The following is a 24862-nucleotide window of genomic DNA, read 5'->3' on the forward strand; positions in this document are numbered from 1 at the left end:
GTGTTTTCTGATATTTACAGAGCAAACGATGATCGACTAATTGATCAGACTAGTTTCAGCTGTTGGGTACTCTAATCTGCAACCAAATTATGTGTAAAAACCTTGATTTGTAAAGTACCTAAAGCTGCCAGATACACGCTGTGGAATAAATGTTTGAGGTGGCACGAAAAGACGCGAGCCTCCTCGCCGCCATCGTATCTCCCTCTTCCTCCTCCGTCTATAAGGCTCCTTGGCGTCCTGCCGGTCGTTCGGGGTCGGGACAACAAAGCGCCTCTGTCTGCCTCACGGCCCTGCGGCATTTCCAGCGACTATAATTTCACACAGAGGGAAATCTCAGCTTTTTCTGCCTCAGATAAGCCTGAGCTGCTGCGTGAGTGTGAGACCCACCAAGCCGAAGAATCAAAACCATTCCCTCCTCAGGCACCAGAGTCCCAAAATACATGATGTGACATTTCGTCTTATTTCCTGCGTGTGTTTCTATCTGGAGTTCAACCTTTAAAGGACGTCTGTAAACCTAAATTAATCCCAATAAACTTCCCTCGGTCTGTCCGCGCTAAAGTTAGACACCCTGATGCGAATGCTTGAAGTGATTTACGAGCAGGGCGTCGTTCGGCTGCGTTCTGGCTGCAGCTCTTCGCCGCGTGGCCTCGGCGGGGCCCAGTCTCAGGTGGCGAACCTTGGATCATTTAGTCCTGCTATAAAAAAAGTCTGGCGGTTTAAAAAAGCTGCTGCTGACGGTGAGTTTGTTGATCGCTGATGGGTTGAAAACAGAGTGATCAAAGCAACAGAGGTGGAGAGATCCTGACCTTCAGTCCTACATTTCCCATGATGCAACTCGAAAAGGTCTATCCTTAAACCCTTATCAATTTAGACAATTATTGAAATAATTAAGTAAATTTTCTGTTCAATCAACTAATCATTTCAGATGTGCTCATTTAAAGTTACATTTAGAAGAAAACATATTTATTAACTCTTCATATGTTTTTAGTTTATGTTGAAATATTCACCTGTAAAGTAATAAAGATGTCAGATAGATGTAGTTCAGTAAGAAGTGCAGTATTTCCCTCTGAGATGTTGTGAAGGTGAAGTAGAAATTTGAAATTAGAGGTACAGTACTTGAGGAAATACATTTAGATTTTCATATAGTGCAGAATTAATTCAGTCCGAGCACGACGGCTGCTCGCAGCTGAAGGAAACCACATCCTGAAGTCTGAAACACAGCAAAAATACGTTTCTTCAACGTTTAGCCGTGATGTAAAGCACACGTTAGTGTTTTAACATGGAAAGCCACCGCCGTGGTTCTTTAAAGGTTCAGTAAATAAAGCTCGTGTGTATTTCTGTCTGCTGCCAGTGCAGCTTTCATTACGTTACACTGAGTCAGTCTGAGCTGCTGCTGTTACGCATGAGTCAGTATGGATTGTGTAGGAGTCTGACGTTTATGCTCTCGAACGCTGCCCAGAGAATCACCTCTTAATCCCCCTCCACCTTTCGCCCCTCCACTTCCTTTGAACGTCGACGTTTGAGAGTCACGTTAAAACTGGCAGTGTGTCGACGGAGGCTGGACAGAGACATCCGGAGACCTTAAAGCTGCATTATGCTGCTTATGCCTGCATGAATTGATCCATCTGCAGCGCTGCGTTCAGGGATTAAAAGACTCATTCTGCTACACTGAGCACACAAACATTTTGGGACAAAAAAACATGACCTTAAAGCTGCGCAAAGCACAGTTCTGATGTGTTATTTAGGTAAATCTGCAGCAGCTCACTGACTGAGATGTTGTAGATTTAACCAAATCAAAGCCCCGAGCTGGATTTAGTGACCAGCGGGACAATCTGTGCAACACACAGGAATGAAAACAATGACCTTCTGCTGCCTTTTGGGGCCAAACGCACAAAGATATATCCTCGTTTTAATGGCCGGATCATCCAGAGGTTGCAGTGATTGTGCAGACAGAAGAGTTAGTGACATGGTTTCACTGATGCTCAGCAAACACAAATTCAGGCTGTCAATCACATCACCAACCTCATTAATCACGTTGCCTCATACAGCAGGAAATGTGACTGCCTGAGGCTGTTCGCTGATCTTAAACAGGCCGAGCAGGAACAGTTGTGCCCAACTATTTCCTCCAGTTTCAGAGATTTGTACCAGAACTAATAGAAAAAGGCCCGTCTGTATCTTTTCACTGATGACAGGGATGAACATCTTGATTTTTAAAGTGCTTTCTCAGAACATTTTGGCTCGTTGTGCAGACAAACCCAAGGCCTCTGGAAAAAATGCCTCACAAGAACTTACTCATCGGCTTGTTTACATCAGCTGATTAGAAAAAGATGCGTCTGTTGCAATCACAGCCACAGTGACCTGTGTTCAACCCTCCTGCAGCAGCCATTGTTGTTTTCTAATATGTGTTGAAACAGGACATTAGCACCCAGTCACACCAGAGACTGGCCGATCGAAATTCATTTGTGTCCCTGTGAAATAGGTGGTGCTGGATCCAATCAATGTGTCAATGTGGACCCCACATTTTTGAGTTCTTGAGGCGTTCACATTGTTCTGGTGTCGTGCTCATTGATGGATGTTTCCTCTGGGTGCGAAACAACCAAAAGCCTTGCTGGTGGGAATCAGATCAGAGACAATCACTGAGTTCCTTTGACTTTAATACGTACTTCAGTTGGCCATACACTATGTATTGTTGCGTGCAGTCTACCTTCTATTGGGACATACTACTTTGTTTTAGCGTTGTGCCTTCAACTTTGACCCTCTTGCTTATACATCGGTTGCAATCCATAGTGTGAAATTTGAAGTAAAGAGGAAATCTGTGGTTTGGACTGGGTGCCAAGACTTTGTACGAACCCTGGTCTTGGTGGCTCAGTCGATGTGATGTGTCTTCCACTGAGCAGAGGATTATGGGTCCAAACACCAGATAAACATGTTGGTTTGCATTCTGCAAACCTGGTGTTTTGGACATATTGGGACGTCTGTGAAGATTCTCACTCGTCCAGGTCATGGTGCTTCGAAGTGCTTCACAAAGGCATCTGGACTTGCTTGAAGTTCTGGAAGATGTTCCTCCCCTCATCCAGGAGGCTTCTTCATGTCTAACTGACTGATGGGGAGTCCCAGGCCATGTCCCATTTGTCCTCATGCAGGATCGTTCACACCTTGGGAGTTGTTGACTGGGACTCCTCATCAGTCAGTTAGAACTGAAGAAGCTCAAGCTCATGGAAATTCACTGAATCCTACACAAAAGCACAAATTTGCCTCCACAAGCAAATTTGGTGATCACAATGACTCAAAACAGTCAATCCCAGTCTGCTCAGTCTGACAAAAGCCCAGAAAGGGTTTCTGATGCTGAACAGATGTTGGAGAGTGAAGATTTGCTTGCATCCAGTTAATGGTGATGGTTTTTAGATGCATGATGTTTCAAAGCTGCATACGCCGACCTTCACCTTTAACACCAGCCCTCCAGGAGACACCACATTCTTAAAGCTTTATTATATAATCCTCTATGCATTGAATCTGGATTATGTTCAACATGAGTGTCTGAGACATTGTGACCCCTAAAAAGACAAGAGTCTAATCTATCAACACATACAGAACACTACATGTATCAACTTGTCATGGTGCTCCAGCCTGTGAATGTTCAAGAGAGCAAGTCAGTCGATCAAACATGTCAGCCTCAGTCAATCAGTGTTATCTCTAAAAGCAAAGAAAAAAGAGAGACTTATAACTCGGATGGGACAGGTTATCTATCTGGCTTTCTTGTTGAGGGAGCTGATGAGGTCTTGGTGATGATGGAGACCAGGAAGCAGAAGTGCTCCTCACTGTTGACTGTTGAGTCCCACTTTACTGCTACCGCCAGCGTTCAGTTCAATGAGGAGTTAAAGGTTAAATTAGATTAACCACAGGAGATATGTGTCTTGGGTGTTGGAGTCGATGTAGCACTTAAAGTGAAGTATGACCCCCAGAGAAGTGTGAACCAGTTCCTCTTCTGAAAGCTGTCTAAATTCATCTGGTCATAGATCATCAAGTGGCCTTAGAGGTCTGAACTTGACCTCCTTTTGTACGTGTCTCTGGATAAAACACCTCATGCCTTAAACATCCTCCAACTGGGTGTGACATGGGAAAAGGAAAGCGGTCAAGACAAGAGGGAGAGCGAGAAACCTCCCGTTTCAGGTTTTTCCCACCACCAGCGGTCGTTGTCAGGGTTACACTGAATGTTGAGTCGGCACTGTTGGTGGTTTTTACGAGTCACGGCGGGACAAAGCCGGGCCGCCACGGGAGCTTTATGGTCCTGGCTGTCAGACGAACTTCATTAAATAAAGTGTTTATTGAGCTGCCTGCCTGCTAACATTCAGTGGAATTAACACACTTTACATCCACATGCACACAAAAAGCACACAGACTGTACATCTTTTTTTTTCTTGTCCTCGAGAGTGAAAACAGGAATGTGACCTGGTAAACCACATCCAGACGGAGGTCACAGACTAACCCAAACCAGCGTGTGATGTTTATACATCCTAAACCAGCACACATGGTTTTAGGTGATTTGCAGCTCAAAAGGCATTTTCATTTTCTTGGTTTTGATCAGTGACCTCTGAGATATCACACCAGCACCAGAACTCACGAAATGTATGTTTATGTTTATGTTTTATGCAGTGTGACGGTCGGTGGCTCCACCGCTTGGTCCAGACTGAAATGTGTCAACAAACATTGGATGGATTGCCAGGAAATTTGGTTCAAATAATCGTGTTTTCCAGAGGATCCCAAAGACTTTGATGATCCCCTGTTTTTTTTTTTTTTTGTCTGGCACCACCATAAGGTTGAGATTTGTGGTTTTAAGTGAAAAGTCTCAACAACAACTGGATGGATTTCCATTGTCAGGATTGACAATAATCTAAAACTGCCTTCGGCTCAAAATCTAACCAATACTTTGGTTTATGACTAAACTCATGCAATCCAAAGACATTACCGTTAGCATCAACTTTACTTTGTCTGTAGTGCTGATTAGCAAACATTAGCATGCTAGCATGCTAAACTAAAATGATGATCATGTTGGAGATTGCACCAGCAGGTTAGCGTTGTCGTTGTGATAACAGTATGTTCTCATCATGGACGTGGTTAGCATGTTGAGGTTAGCATTTAGCTAGCATGGCTGTAGACCATGAATGCACAGTCTTGTCCCATGTGGCCCCAAAGGTCTTTTCCCCATAGACTTCCATTGTAAAAGAACGTCAGTCCTAAATACTGTTTAAACAACAATTACAGTGTATCCTAGATGAAAAGCATCCCCAGTTTTAGTCCATGTACTCCAGTTTAACTGTAGACATCTGGACATTTTTGAGCTGCAAATCACCCAAACAAGCAAACTGAGTGCGGCGAAAGTTCAGAGTTGTCAGAAGTGATTTAGCAGTGCTGTACGTTGACAGTCATGGTGGCTCATTCTTCCCGTGCGTTGCCCTCATTGTTAAACGTTTAACATTGCCTGTAAAGAAGGCAGAGATGTTTATAGGTTCAAGACAACAGTAGAATCACTGCTGATGCTTGTGGTCGAGTCAGGAATGAGCTTTTTAGTCAGCAGGCGGCAGCAATGGATGAATCCTAAAATTACCCGAGTGGAGTGACCACCAAACATCATCACAGTTGGTTATAAAATCCTCCTTCCCGAAGTTTGCCGGGTCATGATTGCCGTGTGGAGGCAGGGCAGCAAACAGGCAGCGAGCGGCAGTGATGGAGGCTCGTTTTTGGGGGGATTTGTGCTGTTTAGCTATTTCTGCCCTGTTTGTGTACACAAATCAGGTTGTTCAGGTTTAGCGGTTAAACAAGCTTAATCTGCTAATGAGGCGGATGGAGCGGGGGAGTGTGGAGGACAGATGTTGATGGCTGTGGTGAGCCGGTGGCGAGGACAAAGGATGTTGTTGCCAGTTTTTTGACCAAAATGAGGTTTGAGGGCTGATACAGATGATGTGATTGAAGGGACAGATGTGATGGAAGCTGCTGAAAACATTCAGTTTGACTAATTTTGGACCAGTTTTATTTCAAATAAGTTTACATTTTCAGTGTTTTCCTTCCAAAGTTTAGGGTGGAAAATGCCTCTGAAACAACATGTGGACCATCAGGAGACACTAAAACTCTACGAAAGGTTTCAATGAGCGAATTAGCATCTTTCACTTTAACATATCAGGTCTGGTTACAGCTGATAAATTGATTCTTATTGGTTTACTATAAAAATTGTCTGACCATACTTAGAACACTTATTTATATTTTGATGGTCCTGAATTCAAGCTGCAGAACATTTGAGCAGAGAAGAAAAGGCTGGAGGCTGTTGTGACGTGCTGATGTCATTCCTCTGCTTTGATTTATGAGTCTGAGCGTCTTTAAAATGAATGATGTTCTCATGTTGTTTCAGGTGCAGCCATCCCTGTAGGCATCGACGTGCAGGTGGAGAGCATCGACAGCATCTCAGAGGTCAACATGGTGAGGCGTCACTGTTTAACTCCAGTATTCAGAACATTAAGGATGCTGAACGTACCTTATTCAGACTGACTTCGGGCAGCTTCAGTCTGCTGGTGAGCAAAAGCTAAGTGATTCTGTGATTGAAGGTGATCAGTCGACCCTCACAAGGTAACCATAAAAAGTCTGAGAGTCTGTATTTTATGTCTTTAACTTTTAATATGAAAAATAAGATTGTTCTTCAAGTGACTTAAAGAGATAAACCATTAATCAAAATCATCCAAATATCCCTAAAACTCTAGATTTCTTTCTTTTTTTTTTTTGTTCTTTGTTTGCACAAAGATTTTCACAGATGAGCAGCGAACAGCTCTGTCACTTCTTTTAACTTTTAAAATGTCAAAATCTGCACTTTAGGCAGTCGACCTATTTCTACATATAATGACCTTTAAAGAGCTCATAAAATAGACAATATGCTGTGACTGGAAGCTGGAACTGCAGAGGGTTAAGAAAAGGTCGTGACCATTTCAGGCTGCTCTGACATCACTTCCTGTTGGTTCATCTGGTTCGTGACCCTCGATGGCTCTCCTTTTCAACTCAGCCGGCCTCTTACCTACAAGTGTTTTATCGAGTTCCTGCAGCCAAGAGAGATGAATGGTGGAGAGGACGGTGCTGTCATGGCAGCCTCGGCTGGAACGGTGAAAGTCTGCATGAAGTCCGTCCTTCAGACGGCGCTCTTTCCTCTGGCGGCTGCAGAAACGTCTCCTCTGTCACTGACACTGGTTTCTGAGCCTTTTCAACAGAGACAATCAACACGGGAGCAGCCATGATGAAGACACAAATACATAACCGATGTCTAATTGTTGTGGAGTTGTTTCAAGCTGATGTGCTGTAATATAAGTTCATAATTATAAGAAATTCAACATCAGCATTATGTCTTTGGACAGGACTTCACCATGACTCTGTACCTGCGTCACTACTGGAAGGACGAGCGGCTGTCCTTTCCGTCCCGAAACAATCAGAGCAGGACGTTTGACTCCAGGCTCGTGAAGAAGATTTGGGTTCCTGACGTCTTCTTCGTCCACTCCAAGCGCTCCTTCATCCACGACACCACCATGGAGAACATCATGCTGCGGGTTTACCCCGACGGAAACATCCTCTACAGCGTCAGGTACCAAGGACATCCGTTAAAGAAGACGTGGCTCATTCAGAGACACCGATGAGAAATGAAACCATGTGATCAGCTTTGATTGACACCACGCGATCGAATGTGCCTGTTCTGTCCTGTGCGTCAGAATCGTTTTTCTGGGATGCAGACTGTTTGTTAGCAGCACTTCGACCAGCATCAGCACCCAGAGTCAGTCCAGTGTACCTGAGATGATTCTGGGGTGCGACTCAGTGAGCGTGTCTGCAGGATTCAGGCCGAGGACACAGCAGCGCTTTTATGCTAAATGCTAACTTTAGCATGCTAACAGCATAATACAAAGAACCACTGAGGTTGAGTTTTGGACAAATTCAAGTTCATTGTCTCAGATTCATGAATGTTTGTACAAATTTATGCTTTCCTAATTAAACTCTAAGATAACTCAATAAGAGAAATGTGTGACCTGCAGGGGGCGCTAGAGGAAAAGTCCGCAGGTTTCATCCTCTGGGGACAATGAATGTCTGTAATAGATTACATGGCAATGCATCCTGTAGTTATGTGGCGGCCCACAGGTGGACGTTACCGTCCTCAGAGCCGTGCAGCTAGCATGGCTAAAACGTTAGCTATAGTTATTGAAACACCGTCCTGCTGCTGTAAATGTCATTTTAGCATCATAGCACCTTAAATCCAAAGCCTTGATCTCCTTTGGTCACACTTTGGCCCTCTGCACTCACACACACACACACACACACACACACACACACACACACACACAGCTGGTTATTTTGTGACACCCTGCAGGCTCCTCTGCAGAAATCTTCGTTTTATTCACTGTTTTCTGACTCTTTGGCCCCAGAGGATTATTTCCTGTCATGCCACTGAAGGCAGCTGAAAGTGACAGACTGAGGATGAGAGACGTTAGGTTCTGGTTTCCGTGGCAACAGCAGGTCTTTCCGGGACGTCATGGACGACTGCGGTGAACGCTGTACGATGTGTTTGTGTGTTTCAGGGTCACTGTGACGGCGCTCTGCTCGATGGACTTCAGCAGCTTCCCTCTGGACACACAGAACTGCTCGCTGGAGCTGGAGAGCTGTGAGACGCGCACGCGCACACACACACACACACACACACACACACACACACACACACACACACAGTATACATGTATGCAGTATACACTTGCTCTCCTGTTCTTACATCACAAAGTGACACATGCAACCACAAAATAGCTGAATGGGAGGATAAACTCCAACCAGTCTCCATCTCTGTTTCCAGTTCTCATCTTTCCTGTTTTCCCCGACACTGAACACGTCTCTCTCTCTCTCCTCTTCTGTCTCTCTCGTCTCTCGTCTTTCTGTCTCTGTCTCTCTCCACAGATGCGTATAATGAGAACGACCTGATGCTTTACTGGAAGAACGGGAACGACTCTCTGAGGACGGACGAGATCGTCTTGTCTCAGTTCTTCATTGAGCATTTCCACGCCTCCAGCGGCCTGGCTTTCTACAGCAGCACCGGTGTGTGTGTGTGTGTGTGTGTGTGTGTGTGTGTGTGTGTGTGTGTGTGTGTGTGTGTAGAGTGACATCATGCTTATCTTCCCTCAGTGGCCAAACGTGTGTGGACACCTCACCCGATCACCAGATGATCAGCAGGATTTGCAAGCAGAAAAAACAGTTTTATGAATCAAAGAGATGTTTGTTAATGTTCCTTTAATCTTTCCTCTTCAGGCCTTTGAAAGGTATTGAAATCAAACAAGGAGATAGAAATCCTCCCTCACATGCTGAAGCAGAAAAGAGTTTCATGAGTTTTTGTGCCCTTGAGCACAAACTCAGCCCCATAAATCCCTGCAGCCACGTTCAAACATCTGGAGGAAAGACTGAAAGCAGACGGCTGCTGCAGCGACACATTCAGGCCGATGGATTCTTAATGACGCCTCTTTTTGTCAGGTTGGTACAACCGTCTGTTCATCAACTTCATCCTCCGGAGGCACATCTTCTTCTTCATGCTGCAGACGTACTTTCCCACCATGCTGATGGTCGTCCTGTCCTGGGTGTCCTTCTGGATCGACAGGAGGGCAGTCCCTGCGCGTGTCTCTCTGGGTAACACCACGCCATCTTTATTCTGTGTTCAGATCCCCGTTCATCCACACAGCAGTGGGGGTCATAAAGTTTGGATTTTGAACGGTGATCTTGATGTCGAGAGATTCAGGTCTGTGTTTTTTGTCGACCTCTAAGCTGACCAGTCTCTAAAGGTCGACCCACCGAATGTCAGAGGTCGTGTTGTGGGTGAAAACAGGCGTGCTGTGATGTAAAAACACCTGTGCCTCCTCCTCCTGCAGGTATAACCACAGTGCTCACAATGTCCACCATCATCACCGGAGTGTCCTCCTCCATGCCTCAGGTAACGGCCCTGTTGTTGAGGGTTCAGGAGGCTCGTGTAGTCTCTCAGCGTCAGTCCAGACCTTTGTGTCCTTTGTGGTGTCCACTTTGTTGACTTTAATGACCTGTTCTGATGCGCTGAGGTGAGATCCTGCAGGTCTGCTTCCTCCTCCGTGATGGTCCTGATTACTGACAGACTGTGTGTGTTTGTCGTCCAGGTGTCCTACGTCAAAGCGGTGGACATCTACCTGTGGACCAGCTTCCTGTTTGTCTTCCTGTCCGTGATCGAATACGCGGCCGTGAACTACTGCACCACTCTGGAGGAGATGAGGAAGATGAAGAGGGGGAAGGTCAGCACAGGCGGCACAAGGGGCGATCACACATCAGCACTCAGGACGGAGCAATGAAATGATGGAGAACCAGCAGGCTCATACTTTACTGAATGTCTCACTCTAGTGGCCAAACAGCGTCATTACACCAGAACACACACTGTCTCATGCAGACCTGCAGCCACTTTCACTGACCGGGTTTTTCTAAGTACATTTACACAAGTGCTGAACTTAAGTAGATAATTAAGGTACTTGTACAAAGTATTTTTAATTCAGAACACTTTCTACTTTTATTCCACTTCATCTCAGAGGGAAATACCGTGCTCGAATACATTTATCTGACAGCTTCTTGTCACGAGTTACTTTGCAGATTAAAAAATTTTTGATACAAAACATCTGAAGGTGTCACCTCTCTCTCACTATTTAATGATGCTGCAGCTTTAAACAGCAAATATCACACCTGTCCCCAAAATGCCACATTTCATCTGAAGGTGTGTAAAGAAACTCACCTTTGGAGGTGTGTTTGAGGGTATATATTAAAAAAAGAAAAGAAAAAGCACAGTATGATGTGTGCCAGCGTGTTCTGTGCGTCTGACTGCTCTCTGTACCGTTTCAGATCCCACCCACCTTCAACGCCAGCCAGGCGATGGCTTTCGATGGCTGTTTCCACGACAATGACATTGAGCTGACTCCGTTCTCCCGCATTGCGCCCACCCTGACCTCTGACCCCCTCACCACTACAACTCTAACCCCAGACATCCGGCCCACGGAGGGCACTCGCCTCCGCCGGCAGCGGTCTGTGCGGGAGAACGTGAACCTGCTGGTCAGCAACAGCTACATGATCGACTCGTACTCCCGCCTCGCCTTCCCTCTGTCCTACCTGCTCTTCAACACCATCTACTGGAGCCTGTACTCCTGATCCAGAGCTGCAACCTGTCCATGAACTCTGGTGCATTTCAGCAGAGTCCAAGTGTTGAGTCAGGGAGCGTCCCTGAGGATCCCTGCTCTCCACGGGGCTCCACGGGCACTTCACTGACTCTTGATCAGAGGAGCCCCTTCAGCGCCGGCTTCATTAGTAATCATGTTCTTTACAAGAGATGAAAGCACTCCAGCTCCTCAGAGGAGGAACTCTTATTGTGCACAGTTTCACCCTGACATTTGTCTCATGGGGCTGGATTAAATCCTGATCCTGATGTGACTCTTTTCTGTGCATCATAAGATTTTCAGACTCTTCTTCTACTGTTGTCGGTACCTTTCCTTAGCTGCAGGGAAACACTTCATTAGGATCAAACTAATGTGGAAACGTTCTTCTTTGAAAGACATCCTTCCCCCTTTTGATGAGCGACGTGAGTGGAGCCAACCAGCTACTGTACATGCAATTTAAACTCTTTTCTCATAAAATTTTTATCTCGTTCATTAGGACGTAAACGTGAATCTGTGTACTGCAGGGCTGCGTTGTACCTGTGTGTGTGGGTGAATTTGAACCTGCAGGGATGTTACAATTAAAACACATGGTGGCTCTTTCACAAACTTTAAGAGTGTTTTAAGACTTTTTTGAATTTATATTTTTAATAGAATTGATTAAATTATATTTTAATAAATTAAGTGTACTACCCCCCTCCCCCATGTTGGGATCGTTTTTAGGGCCGTGATCTGAGGTGCGTTTGGGGACCTCCTTATTTTTTTTAATACTCTAATAATTAATACTTTAATAAGAACGTGCTGTAATTCAGATTTTAAGGGTGGTTTATAGATTACACACGGTGAGTAATTATTGAGCAGCTTCCATTTATTTTTTACACTCATCATGTTTTCATTGACTAGTTTTAGGTCACAGAATACCTTTTGAGAAGCCGCACAGCCCTGCAGGTGTGAATCAAATAATAATATATTTTCAGATGTTATTGAAACGCACAGTTTCCACAGTAACTACAGGGTTTGGCTATGGTCGGAAAAATAACGTTAACGGGCGGATTTTTGGAAGAGAGACTCTCAATCTCGCAAACAGACCACAAGAAACGGATGAATGAAGCCTGACTTCAACGCAGCAGAGGACAGGTGGCAGGTGAGCTCCTCGAGTCACAATCAATGAAAACACAGCGAACATAACCCGCTTTTTACGACGTGAAGTTAAGATATGCTAACTTAACGTTAGCTTTAGCTAGCGGTGACCGTTAGCCTCTTTTAACGGCATCGTTATGGTTCCATTCATGGACGTTAGCAGCTAACGGTAAGCGGCTAATTAGAAAAGCCGTTATGTTAACGTTAGCTGCTGTTTTCCGCCAGAAATGCGTGTACATGCCGCAAGATAGGAGGGTGACGGCTCGGTTAACTTGAGCAACATATGCAGAGGGGTTTCTTTGAGGGTTTTCTCACCAGCTAACGCAAACAGTCAAGGTTATTAAATCAGGTTGTTAGCCGAGAAAACTGCCTTACAAACCTCCGGGCGGCTTTAAGGTAAGTTAACTCAGACAAACCAGACCTAGCTAACGTTAATTATAGACATACTTAGCTATAGTGTTATTTAACTTAACTAGCTGGTTAAAGTTTTACTGCAAAACTCTGTAGCAAGTGTCTGTTTTCAGCCGTTTTGAATGGGATTGAGTTGAATGTTAGAAAGGCAACCAAACTAGCTTATTGAAGCTAGTGGGAAGTTTGTTCACCAGTTTCTTTTAGCCGTTAACGTTCATGTCACTTTGTGCCAGAAAAGTTGAGACAGACCAAAAATGAACGAGAAGTCAGTGGTTTTCACCCACACACCGTTTCCCACTAACTAACTAAAGGTTCTGTCTTTTAATTTAACCAGCAAGTGTCAACTGTGATGCTGACAACGTGCAGCATCTCACCAAGTAAACATTAGCTAATGCTAAAAGGTTAGCTAAGCTAATGTAAACGCATCAGAAGTGAACCGTGAAGCTTGGGGTGGACCAGAAATCAATGAGATGTGGGATCATCATTTTATTCACACATTTTACCTGGTAGCTATGAAACGAACAACGTCTCACGAAGATCAGGAAATTATAATTAGTGTTAGTTTGTCTGGGTTGGAAAGAAATGAATGAGTATTTGCAAAAATGTCAACCTGTTGGGTAGAAAATGATGAAAGTTACCTTAAAATATATAAAAAGAGGTTTAGCTGTGAAATATGAGGATGTGGCCTTTGGTGCTGAAACACTGAGAGCTTCCTGGTTAAAGTTTCACTCATGTGAACTGCTTTAGTTTAGTTTAGATTATTCAGCTGTTTGTCAGAGTAAATAAAACATCTGAAGCCATGATTTTGTGCTCTGGTATATTTTGATCTTTCTTTAGTTTTGACATAGATATGGTGATTTATTCAGTGATTAACAAAGGATTTTAATGCTTAATGTTAGCAGTCATTGGTTGGGGCATCTTATCACAGATACATTGTGAGCCTCTTGTTTCCAGTAGTTCAGGCTGCAGAGTTTGTCAGGACAGTTGAACTTGTTGTTGGAGTGTTTCCTTCACGCCAGCTGGTGCTGTGACTCATTTCCCTCTCTCCACCGCTCCCCTCGCCAGTCTCCCTGGTGACCATCGACAGCGGCAGCACTCGTCCCGTTCAGTTACCTTCCAGCCCGTGTCACATGACGTCAGACCAGAATCCACTGCGTCCGTCTGATCTGCAGGTGCAGTTAACGCGCATAGCGCTGAGTCCTGGATACTACTACTTCTACCAGGTACTGTAATATTATTCCTTACTACACAGACACTCCCGCAGCACCTGTGTACCTAAAGTCTGGTCTTCTCACTGCACAGGCGCGAGATTCATGAACTCGTTGGGAAACAACTTTATTGTCAGATTTCACTCTGCAGAGCAAATTTTATTTATAGAACCCAAAATCAGAAGTTTGTACCAAGGGGCAACATCCTCTGTCCTTTGACCCTTTGGATAAGGAAGAAATGGGGGGGGCAACACAGGAGGGGTCCTCTGCAATAGATGTGCGTATAGAGAAGAAAATTCCAGAATAATGAAGTAGTTGTTATATAAATGTATTAATTGAAACAGATGATTGATAGACTTCCCTTAAGGCAGCTTTAGGCCAGTGTTTCCAGTCTTTAGCTTCTTCACAGCTACAGATTATTCTGATTGATTGTTGGGGCCTGAGGGGTGGGGCTGGTGGAGGGGGGGCTAAAGCGGTGAGCACAACTGATGTAAGGCAAAGTGAAATGCATCAGTGGGAGGGAGAGAGAAGTGAATGGGAGGAAGGTGGAAGGGGGAGTTCCAGGGAGGGAGAGGGAGGAGTGGACACCGCTGCATTGCTGCTCTGTGATTGGTGGCTGCTGGGCCATGTGCTGACCCCTCTCAAACTGTAGCCTAACTAGGGCTCCCGCATGCGTTCATATACTCACACACATGAAGTGGTGAGCAGCCCTCTGCTGAGTGGCAGGGACATGTGAGCTCCTTCACATTTGCTATTCTGGGCAGGGGAGGGGAAAAGGAGTAGGGGAGGGCGAAAGGGGGTGAAGCAGGGGGGAGCAGAGGGTCTTTTCTCTTTCTGCATGTGGCTGAGCCATCGTGAGGAGCTGCTCATGGTTTTGTCTCGTGTTGTGTAGGCTCTTACTGGGTTTGGCCATAGCAGTCTTGTGTTTTATTCCCACTCTAGGCCGAAGAAGATGGGGTGCTGCTTTAGTAAGGAGCTCAACCCCGGCCTTCACAACGAGAGGAGTGGTCTGTTACAGCCCCCGCTACACGATGGGCTGAGTGAGGTGACAGAGCAGGTCCGGCAACACGCCGCCGCTGTAGCTCAGCATGTGTGCTTGGACGAAGAGGAGACGCGTGTGGCAGACGGAGCAGCCCAGATGAAGACTTCAGAAGATGAGGAAACACATAAGGAACTTGACATCAAAGTTTGGACAGAGGCGGCCGTGGCCGACAGGGACAGCACCACGCACAGTGAGAGGGATCTCACACCAGCCAGCGCTCACGAGGAGCAGGGGGCTATTATTATCACATCCGGCACAAACATACATACAAACACGGACGCAGAGGCAGGCGTGACACACACCGCCAGGCCCAGCTGTGGGCCAGCTCCCTATATGGAAGTGCCCACACAGAGTCCAGCCAGACAGAAGATTTTGGAGAATGCCACACTCAGGGCTGTGTGGTTCAATCAGCTGCCAGATGGGCAGAAGGATAACAAACCATTAAGCCTCTGGACAGCTCCCGGTGGGCCGGCCTCTGGTACCTGCCAGGGCAGCAGCACAGTGGGTGAGGTGTCAGATGACCAGCCGCCGCCGGTCAGCGCGTGTCAGGGGACACAGCGGGAATCCCTCAAAGCTGAACAGGAGAGTGAGGAAGGCGAGGAGGTCTGTGCCGTTACAACAGCGCTGTGTCAAGGTTTCGAAACGAGGACCCGAAGCTTCTACAGCATCTGTTCAATTGACGCCGATGACCTTGAACATGACCACGTCCACGATCAGTCCAGAACAGCTGGGGCAACACAGTCACTGCACACAGCTGAAGCAGAAACAGCTGCTCTGCCCAGCGCAGCAGAGTCTCCGGCCTCCAGCCAGCCACACACAGAGGCAGCCGCAGTCTGTGAGCAGTCGTATGTCACAGAATCTAACAGGACCGGCCAGTCACACGATGAGGAACCAGGTCCAGCACAGTCACATGCTGCAGGACAGCCTTCCGCCGTCCTTTCACAGACACTCGCAGATCATTCACTCTCTGAGCACACCACCATTCCTCACTCTGTTGAATCTCCACAGCTGGTCGTCTCTCTGTGCGACCCGCTGCCCCCGTCCAGCAGTCCAGGAAACAGCGAGGAACCTCAGGTGTCCACACAGGACAGCCCTCAGCCTCAAGGTGCGGATCACAAGGCAGCTGCACAGGACGGAGATGAGGAAGTGAATGAGATGAAGATTCACGTGTCACAGGAGGAGCACCCTGCGCTTGACAGAGATGTTCCTCAGGAAATGATCTCTGCTGAGACTCCAGCAGAGACCACCAGCCTCTGTGACGTGACTCTTAATGACTTCAAACATCTGGAGTCCAAGGATGACACGTTGATGACATCACACACAGATGAAAGTGCACATGTAGAAGGTGAGACAGTAAAGGAGTGTGTGTGTGTGGAGAGTGTGTGTTCGGTGGAAGAGAGTGTGCACGTAGGAGACTGCAGACCAGCTGAGGGAGTCTTCAGTTCCACAGAGGAATCAGTGGTTGAATTTCAGGAGGAAGAATTTGATCAGAGCGAGGATTCTGACTTCAATGATCACCTGCACGACTCTCACCTGTTGACAGAGCAGCACATCCAAAGTTCACAGCCAGCAGCAACTGAAACTTCTTCAAAGCTCAACCTCACGCTGCTGCGCAAGGAGGCGGTTGCGTCGGCTGTGTCTGGAGGACAGATGGAGGTGGATACGCCCTCAGTGCAGGGCGAGGCCATGCCTGTGAGTATCTGCAGAAGCAGCTGTGAGGAGGGTGACGGCAGTCACTGCGGCACGGCAGATACCACTCTGACCGACGTGTCCTCAGTGTCCACCGCCTCAGCTGTGTCATCACTGCCCATTGAACTGACTGCCTTCTCCTGCCACGCTAATCTGACGCCTCTGTCACACATAAAAACCACGTCTCACCACTGTGACTCCGTCTCATCAGACAAATTAGATGTTAATTCAAACAATCCGACACTGGAATTGAGCAGCATTAAGTCTCCAAGTCAAGATGTCAAACCTCTGTTCACTGATTCTGAGCATAGTGATGGCGGGTGGGACAAACAGCTGGACAGTCCTGATGTGAAGACTGAAGGTGCTGTGGTGTCTCTTAAACGTGACTCTGAGAAGCCTTGTCAGGATGTCCTCTTGAGTGGAGATGACAGACAGGCAGACCAACACCCCAAACCAGAAATTTGTCAGAACAGCAAAGACTTTGAGAAAGGAAATTTTACAGTTGTTTCACCTGAAGCGGCCAAAAACACCTTTCACCTGAAGACAAGTGATGAGAAATGGGACCTGTTGTCAGAGCACGGTGACGGCTGTGAGGCTGTAAATGCAAGCATCGCTCTTTACAGCCGAGAGGACCCTGACAGCAGCTTTGAACATTCACTTCTCAGCCTACTCACACAGCCTCCTCCCACTGAGAGGGAGCTGTCTGTTACCACTTCCCCCACTCCACCTTCCTCCTCCTTATCTCCCTGCACGTCTTCTGAGGAAGGTGAACATAGTTTATGTCCAAAGACTGAGGCCGCAGAGAGCGGATGCAGACAAACACAGCTGCAGATAAATCCACCGGAGGAAGCATTTGTGCATGTGTGTGAGGAGGGAGAAGAGACAACACCTGCACAAGAGACTCAGACTCATCTGCCCCCCGTTATGCTAATCAAGCAAGAATCTGCAGATACAGAAGAGCAGCACCCCAACACTCCTCCAACAGCCTCTGAACCCCCACAGTTATTAACCTCCAGTGTGAGCCCTAAAGCCGACATCGGCCTGCAGCATCACACTGCTGACTGCTCACCTCAACCTGGAATTCACTCAGAGGAAGTGAAGGAGATGAAGATGCACATGTCGCAGGAGGAGCACCCTGCACGTCCTCCAGAGACTCCAGACACTTCAGTCTCAACAGAGAAGACCATCATCCCTCACCCTGTTGAACCTCCACAGCTGGTCGTCTCTCTGTGTGACCAGCCGCTCCCGTCCAGCAGTCCCATAAACGGCGAGGAACCTCAGGCATCCACACTGGACAGCCCTCAGCCTGAAGATCTGAATTGCCAGACAGCTGTACGAGATGCAGATGAGGAAATGAATGAGATGAAGATGCACGTGCCGCAGGAGGAGCACCCTGCGCTTCACTGTGATGTTCCTCTAGAAACTCCCGTTATTTCTACTGAGACTCTGCCCCAAAGCATCGAGCTCTATGATGATACCTGTGTCTGTGACTCATATGTGATTCCCGATGACTTCAAACATCTGGGTGACAAAGCCGTGGTTTTGGGTTGTCAGGAGGACCCCGCCATGATCACCGTGGAACCAGGTCAGATTGATGTTCATGCCTCGACTCCGTCATACGAGATTCACTGCCTCTGTCAGGAGCCGTCAGCAGCCATAGAGGAGGGAGAGAGGGAAGGGGGGATGAGGGAGATGGTGTCTGAGCTGCTGGGGGAGGACGCAGACTCCTCCATCTGCCACCTCTATCCCCACCCCTGGATCAAGCTGGGTCTGGAGGAGAGCTGCAGGGCGTGGGCTCAGGGCGCCTCCGAGGCTGAGAGCGAGATGAGCAGGGACCTGGAGCAGATCCCGGCCCTGGTCTCAGAGCTCCAGCCCTCTATGGCTCTGCTGGGAGCTTACCCCTACAGCACTGTGATGCCTCAGGGGCCCTGTGTGTGGGACTGGCACACAGATTGCAAGTCTGTAAGTGTTCACTCAACATGTGAGACAGCTGGGTTCAGTCAGAGCATTCAGTTAGTCAAAAGTGGAACAGTATTCTGTCAGGGAAAGACAGTTCGGAGCGTCTCAGTAGGTGATGCTTACTGAAACGTTCACGTGCAGACTAAAGACACACTGAACAGGTCAACGCTAAGCATCCACTGCTGGACAGAAGCTGGCAGAGTCTTAGATACGTTACATAAGGAGCAGTGACTGTTCACACAGATGTCTTTTATAGATAAAAAGAAGGATATCAGAAATGATAAACAGCCATAATGTGGGAACACTGACAGCCCTGATGTAAGAAACTGAAGATGTAATGAGAGTAAATCTGTAACACCTGTAGAGTACAAACAAATGTAATCCAGATGTTTATTTCCACTTTACTGTTTTAGGATTGAGTGAGATGAAACAGCGTTTAGTTCTCTGGATTGTATTCATTACTCTCAGTGACACAACGATTATATTTTGCCCGCTGTATGTTTTGGTTTCAGGGACCCCTGGCTGCCCCCAGCCTTAATCCTGATGCTGAGGTATGGACCAATCACAGCTTTAACCTGGATGCCCCTGGACCCGCGTACCTGCAGCCGCAGCAGCCATGGGGCCAGTTCCCCGACGACCTGACCAATCATGAAGGTAGGCTGCAGGCAGATGTCATGACATGGTCCTGTTGACACAGCATTGAATGAATGTTCCTGTCTGCGTGCACACTGTGGACCTGGTGTGGTTGATTTTTAGGCTACGTCCCAGAGTTCCAGCCGGAGGACTTTGGTCCTGCTGACGCTGTGGTCGAGGCAGATCCCAGCTCACTAGAGTACGAGACGCTGGCTGCCGACGCTCCTATAGTTAACGGAGAGCCCAGTGACCCACCTGTTACAGGTATGAACCGTTTTAATGATCACTGTGAAATTAACTTGTTTGTTTTGTTTGACTTTGTCTGCTCAGATGTGGTAAAGACTTGCTTTGATTTCAGATGAGATGAGACAACAGCTGAGGACAGTTCTGGAGTCCTGCCTGACCAGGTAACAGCTCAGCTGTCTTAAACAGGTCATGTCATCAGATGCTTAGACCATCACCACGATGCAGCTAAGCAGAAATTCAGACTGTGTGCTGCTGCTTTGATAAAACTTCGTCCATTGTCCATCATTGTCCTAACCTTTGTAACCTCCCCAGACACTCGACAGAGACTGTCCTCCTCTCTCTCCACAGGGAGCACCTTGGCAGCGACCTGTACCTCAACTCTCAGATGGACAGCGATCAGTACGTTTCCATCCAGACTCTGGCCAGCCTCGACAAGATCAAGAACATCAGCACAGACCTGGACCTCATCTCCGACATTTTGACATGTCAGTGCTTATTCCTCAGCATGTGTATAAGCTCGACGCTTCGGTTTGACCATCAGCCAGGTGGTGGTAATCCTCTGCCAGTAGTTTGTCTGCACAACCAGTCACAGTGATCTGGAGCCAGAATTAGTCTGGAGGCTCTGTCACTTTTCAGTAATGACTGTTTACACGTACATGGACAGGCCTCTTATGAACAACAAGGGATTCATTGTAAGATTTCCATTCCTGCAAGATGTGACGGATGTGGTTTTAACCATCCTGAGACATTCTCTTCTCTCATTGGTTCACAGCCCTGCCGCTGGTTCAGCTGGCTCCATGTGGGAAGAAGGTCCGGCCCAGACAGAGTCGATGTGTCGTCATCCTGCGCGAGATCCCCGACAGCACGCCTCAGGAGGCAAGAACCCGCCATGACTGCCCACTTCCTCTCCTCTTCCTCTCTTCTCTCCTCTTCTTCTCTTCTCAGTCAGCCGGCACCTTATTGATCGAGCTAGTAAAATGTCGGGGTTTGAAATGTGAAGTCTGTGTGTGACTGTCTGGGTGTGTTTAACATGACTGCTGTGCAGGAGGTGGAGGCTCTCTTTGACGGCGAAGGCCTGCCCAAGTTCCTGAGCTGTGAGTTTGTGAGCAATGATAACTGGTTCATCACTTTCAAAACGGAAACCGACGCTCAACAGGTGAAGTATGGCCAAATGTGTGATGTTGGTATGTCTGATCTCTGAAGTGCAGGTTTTCATGTTAGCGGTTTGGACATTTAGACCAGAATAGAGTGCAGTGTATTAAACAGCTGCAAACGGAGCAGTTTGTACGACTTGAAAACAAAGTAATTCAATCATGTTACTGTCTCGTCGACTGTGCACATCATCAGGCCTACAAGTACCTCAGAGAAGAGGTTCGGGTGTTTAAGGGAAAGCCGATCATGGTGAGGATAAAGGCCAAAACCATGGCAGTCGCCTCCTACGCTCCCAAAAATGGCTACAGACCTGCCCAGCTGGACCAGTGCAGCAGTCACTACAGCTCCTACTTCCCCCCGAGCACCTTCCAGCAGCCCTGTCCCAGCCACATGCCGGCCCAGCAGCTGTACGATTTCACCAGTGAGGGGTGGCCTTCAGCTGCTGCAGGATACCTCGAATGTGGAGAGGTGAGTGCTAACGTGTGTCCTCGCTGCTGGAACAGCCTTCGTTACTGAGTGAGAGCACTTCTTCTCTGTGGTAGATGAGCCGATCCTGGTCCTGGTTCTGGCTCCCTGAAGGTGTGAACCGTGGCTCTGTGGTCCCGTCTTCTCCTGTTTTGTGTATTTATGCGCTGAGCTGTGTGATTTAGCTGTTGTTGTTTCTGTCAGCAGCCTCCAATGCTGATGAATGACTTCATGAATGGATTTTCAGCAGCTGCCAGCTTCAAACCTTACAACCCACAAAGGCAGAGGTGGTTATTTTTCATTCTGTCTTCTGATTGAATTATTGTTATTGATAAAAAACGTGTTGTACACCTCCAAAAACACGTTCATCATGTTATTAGTAATGGCTGTCAGCCTGTTTAGCGTCTTTGCGTGGATCACCGGCAGGTGTTCATAATGAATTTCTTCCAGGAAGGGCTCAAGGTGGTCGAACTCTGGCGACCGTTGGCAGGCCAATCAGAATGATACCTCACACTCAGCAGACCGCCCCCTTTCTCCGAAGCCGGGTCGAGGGCGGTCGCGGGGAAATGCGCGCCGTCAGAGCAGAGGTGGAAGAACAGAGCCCAACAAGCAAGTCACGGCACCCAGCTCTGACTGGGGAAGGTAACAAACGTCAGCTCAGCTGCAGAAGTCTGAAGGACGACTGTTACACTCATACGACTGATGCAGTTCATGGAGTTCACGCGTCAGTGCTCCATTAGTACCAGACCAAGGAAAACATGGAGTCATACGGACAGTTTTGATGATGTCATCCTGCACCTTCAGTGCATCGTGGTCCCACGTGGGCAAATCAATGTCAGATGACTGTTAGCAGATTATGCAGCACTTTATCTTTGCTGGTGTCACAAAGAGCTCATGAGGAAACAACTGATCTGAATGATATTGGCCTCCATGTTTCAGAAAGATGAACAGGTAGAAACAGGGTGAAAAAGCTGCACAGACACATTTCAGCAGGTCGAGCGACGCTTTCATGCACAGGTACAGTCTGTAGATCAGCCTTCACTCTGAGCTGCTGTAACGTCACTGCTCTGCTGTGTTTGTCTGACCCGCAGGAGAGGAAACTTCAGCCAGAGGAGGAGAGAGAACCCGAGGACGTGGGACAAGTCTGCTGGAAACCAGCCTGTGAGGAGCCGCGAGCATCATCACTGTTTGTACAGCTCACCTGCCTGAGACCGTGCTGACTGTGTGTGTGTGTCTGTCCGTCTGTCTGTCTGTCTGTAGAACGCACCAGGTCAGTCGCCTCCTCGTCATCCATCTCCTCCTCTTGAGCTCGGGCTGACGAGCTTCCCTCCTCTTCCTCCAGCAAACACTGCCATGGCAACGGTACCTGCAGCTAATGGCAACAGCAAGGTAACCAAGTGTCTCTGTGTCTGTCAGGGACACACACACACACACACACACACACACACACTCTCTGTTCGTCTGAGGCTCTGCAAGGTCACAGAGTCTGATACTTAAAACCCAGACTGTGTAAAAGCTTAACGGTAACACACACACACACACACACACACACACACACACACACACGCAGCACTGAACTGTCTTTGTCCATCAGAGTCCAGTCAGAAGCAGCAGCCCGTCAGCATCGGTGTCGCCGGTGTCACAGGAGCCTCAGCCAATCCCCCAGCAGTGAGTATCCCTGAGCCAGCAGCTCGTCCACTGTCACATGATCCCATCACACAAAGCTCAAGCTGCTCCACTGGTTTTTCTTCTGCTCGCTTCGCTCTGAGAACACTTCACATGTGGACTTTTAGTTTTCTGGCTTTGGTCCGAGCTGCGCGCAGTGAGATTGTTCTGTGGGTCTTTGTAGGAACGTGACGGAGCGCGCGGAGACGACCGATGAGGCCAAACCAGCTGCGCTCACGCGGGAAGCCGCCGCGGTAAGACTTGATCAGCAGCAGCTTCACGGCGCTCGGTTGTTTCTGCTTCGAGTTCAGTGTGTTTCATTCTGTCCTGTAATGTCAGCAGTGTGTTTAAACACCTGGAAACTGAATGATTTATCAGTATTCAAAGATGTTTTACAGCCCAAAAACAGAGCAAAGGTGAGGTCTTCTCAGTGTTTTCAGTGACTCTCCTGACTTATTTACGTCAGTGCTGCTGACCTCATGTCTGACCCACACGTGGAGCTCCAGTTAAAGTTTGACGAGCCCTGGTCAAGACTCTGTCAGAGCATGAACCTGAGCAGAGCAGTCTAGTTTAGGATTTGAAGACGTTACTTTGCAGGGGAGGAAAGGTGTGACCGACTCTGACCCCACCTTGTGCTCTGATTGGCCAGGAATCCAAGAAGCTAAGCTACGCCGAGATCTGCCAGAGAGCGTCGTCCAATGAGCTGCCTGCCGACCACGTCTGTCCAGAGACGGAGCACATCCCGACCTATCCGGGCCAAGGGTCCAAACCAGCTCTGCCACCGGGGATCAGACTGGGAGGAGAGAAAGACACTTAGGACCCTTTTCTGTCTTTGGGTGTCTGAAAAGATGAAAACCTGCTGTCGACTGTCCTCATCACACCGACCAGCTGCACATTACTACTGCTGACATTCACTGGGGGGGGGGGGGGTCTGGTAGCTGGCTGGTTCAGGACAGGGTGGGCTGCTGTGGGTCTGGTTCAGGACAGGGTGGGCTGCTGTGGGTCTGGTTCAGGACAGGGTGGGCTGCTGTGGGTCTGGTTCAGGACAGGGTGGCTGCTGCCTTGTGTTTCTCCTCCTGGTTTGTGGTTCAGACAGTTCACTGAGAGCCAGGCTGCTTTTGATTTCGTCTTGTTTGCTGATGCGTTGGCACTTCTTTTCCAGTCGTTTGTGTGTGTTTGACGGTTTCTCTCTGTACAGGATGTTCCGCTGTGATTTTTCCCTCATGGTTTGTGTTTTTCTTTAGTCCTCTGTGGGCACACGTGTTGCTTCTCTCTGATTATTAGCTCTCGTCAGCCAGTGTCCATTTCCAGACGTCGGTGAGACGTCCAGGCCTGTAATGAACCGAGGTCCAGTCCGTGTTGGTGATACTTCCCCTTGAAAAGCACTGAACGTCGATACTTCATCTCTGCATGACTTTTTTATTTCATTTTAGAATTTATGTGGTATTTTTATTTATGTTAGACGAGCGCTTGTGTGTGACGGCTTTCGTTTAGTTGATGTGCTTCAGTGTGGTGGGGTCCAGCCGTGTGGACGCGGGGTGGCTCGCGTCGCGTCGCCTCACGCTCCGGCCGGGTGGAGTCGTCGCTCATCTGATCCGGCACAGAGGACGTGAACTGTGTTTGAGGAGTCCACTGCTCTTTTCTTTACAACAGGACCTTTTAAATGGAAAACAGAAGAGCTTGCATGTTTGTGGCACGTGTTTCTTCGTCTGTACAGATGTACATATTGAACAAATATTAAAGAAGTGCCTTTGAAGTTAAAGATACTAGTTTGTGCTCATGTGTCGATCAGTTCTGGTCAATCAAAGCTCTTCTTCTCTGCACCGCTGCTGGGTTTCAAATTACACATTGGTATGAAAGGTTTGTCTTTGTTTTTCAGATATTTTACATTTGTGAGATGTCCTTAATGTCCTGGAAGACGTTCTCTGCTGCACCGTCACACCCACAGAACAGATGATGTTCACGCCCTCAGATGTGGTTCTTTCTCCTAACCAGCAGATGGCAGATGGGTCTCATTACACACTCATTACTCCATTATG

General features: G+C 47.7%; 2 protein-coding genes and 1 long non-coding RNA gene across 3 annotated transcripts in view; all 3 read left to right on the forward strand.

Moving 5' to 3' along the window:
• LOC143339600 (gamma-aminobutyric acid receptor subunit rho-3) overlaps positions 1 to 11828 on the forward strand; it is a 19025-nt gene extending 7197 nt beyond the window's left edge. Inside the window, exons 3-10 of the mRNA XM_076760885.1 lie at positions 6404 to 6471; positions 7392 to 7615; positions 8598 to 8680; positions 8965 to 9102; positions 9532 to 9684; positions 9924 to 9985; positions 10182 to 10313; positions 10909 to 11828. Coding sequence (XP_076617000.1) covers positions 6404 to 6471; positions 7392 to 7615; positions 8598 to 8680; positions 8965 to 9102; positions 9532 to 9684; positions 9924 to 9985; positions 10182 to 10313; positions 10909 to 11211 — 1163 coding nt within the window. The 3' untranslated portion in view covers positions 11212 to 11828. The remainder of the gene's footprint in view (positions 1 to 6403; positions 6472 to 7391; positions 7616 to 8597; positions 8681 to 8964; positions 9103 to 9531; positions 9685 to 9923; positions 9986 to 10181; positions 10314 to 10908) is intronic.
• Positions 11829 to 19460: 7632 nt separating this feature from the next.
• LOC143339741 (uncharacterized) lies at positions 19461 to 19975 on the forward strand. The gene is made up of 3 exons (XR_013079372.1): positions 19461 to 19559; positions 19654 to 19702; positions 19890 to 19975. It is a non-coding gene; the product is annotated as an uncharacterized LOC143339741 (long non-coding RNA).
• Positions 19976 to 20046: 71 nt separating this feature from the next.
• Positions 20047 to 24293, forward strand: LOC143314512 (la-related protein 4B-like). The gene is made up of 11 exons (XM_076721575.1): positions 20047 to 20092; positions 20314 to 20417; positions 20587 to 20697; positions 20889 to 21161; positions 21363 to 21445; positions 21609 to 21800; positions 22250 to 22319; positions 22419 to 22547; positions 22753 to 22826; positions 23008 to 23077; positions 23473 to 24293. Exons 1-11 carry the CDS (start codon positions 20047 to 20049, stop codon positions 23638 to 23640), a joined length of 1320 nt encoding a protein of 439 aa, XP_076577690.1. The 3' UTR covers positions 23641 to 24293.
• The last annotated feature ends 569 nt before the right edge of the window (positions 24294 to 24862 follow it).

The sequence above is a fragment of the Chaetodon auriga genome, chromosome 21 (assembly GCF_051107435.1).
Source record: "Chaetodon auriga isolate fChaAug3 chromosome 21, fChaAug3.hap1, whole genome shotgun sequence".
Classification (NCBI taxonomy): Eukaryota; Metazoa; Chordata; class Actinopteri; order Chaetodontiformes; family Chaetodontidae; genus Chaetodon; species Chaetodon auriga.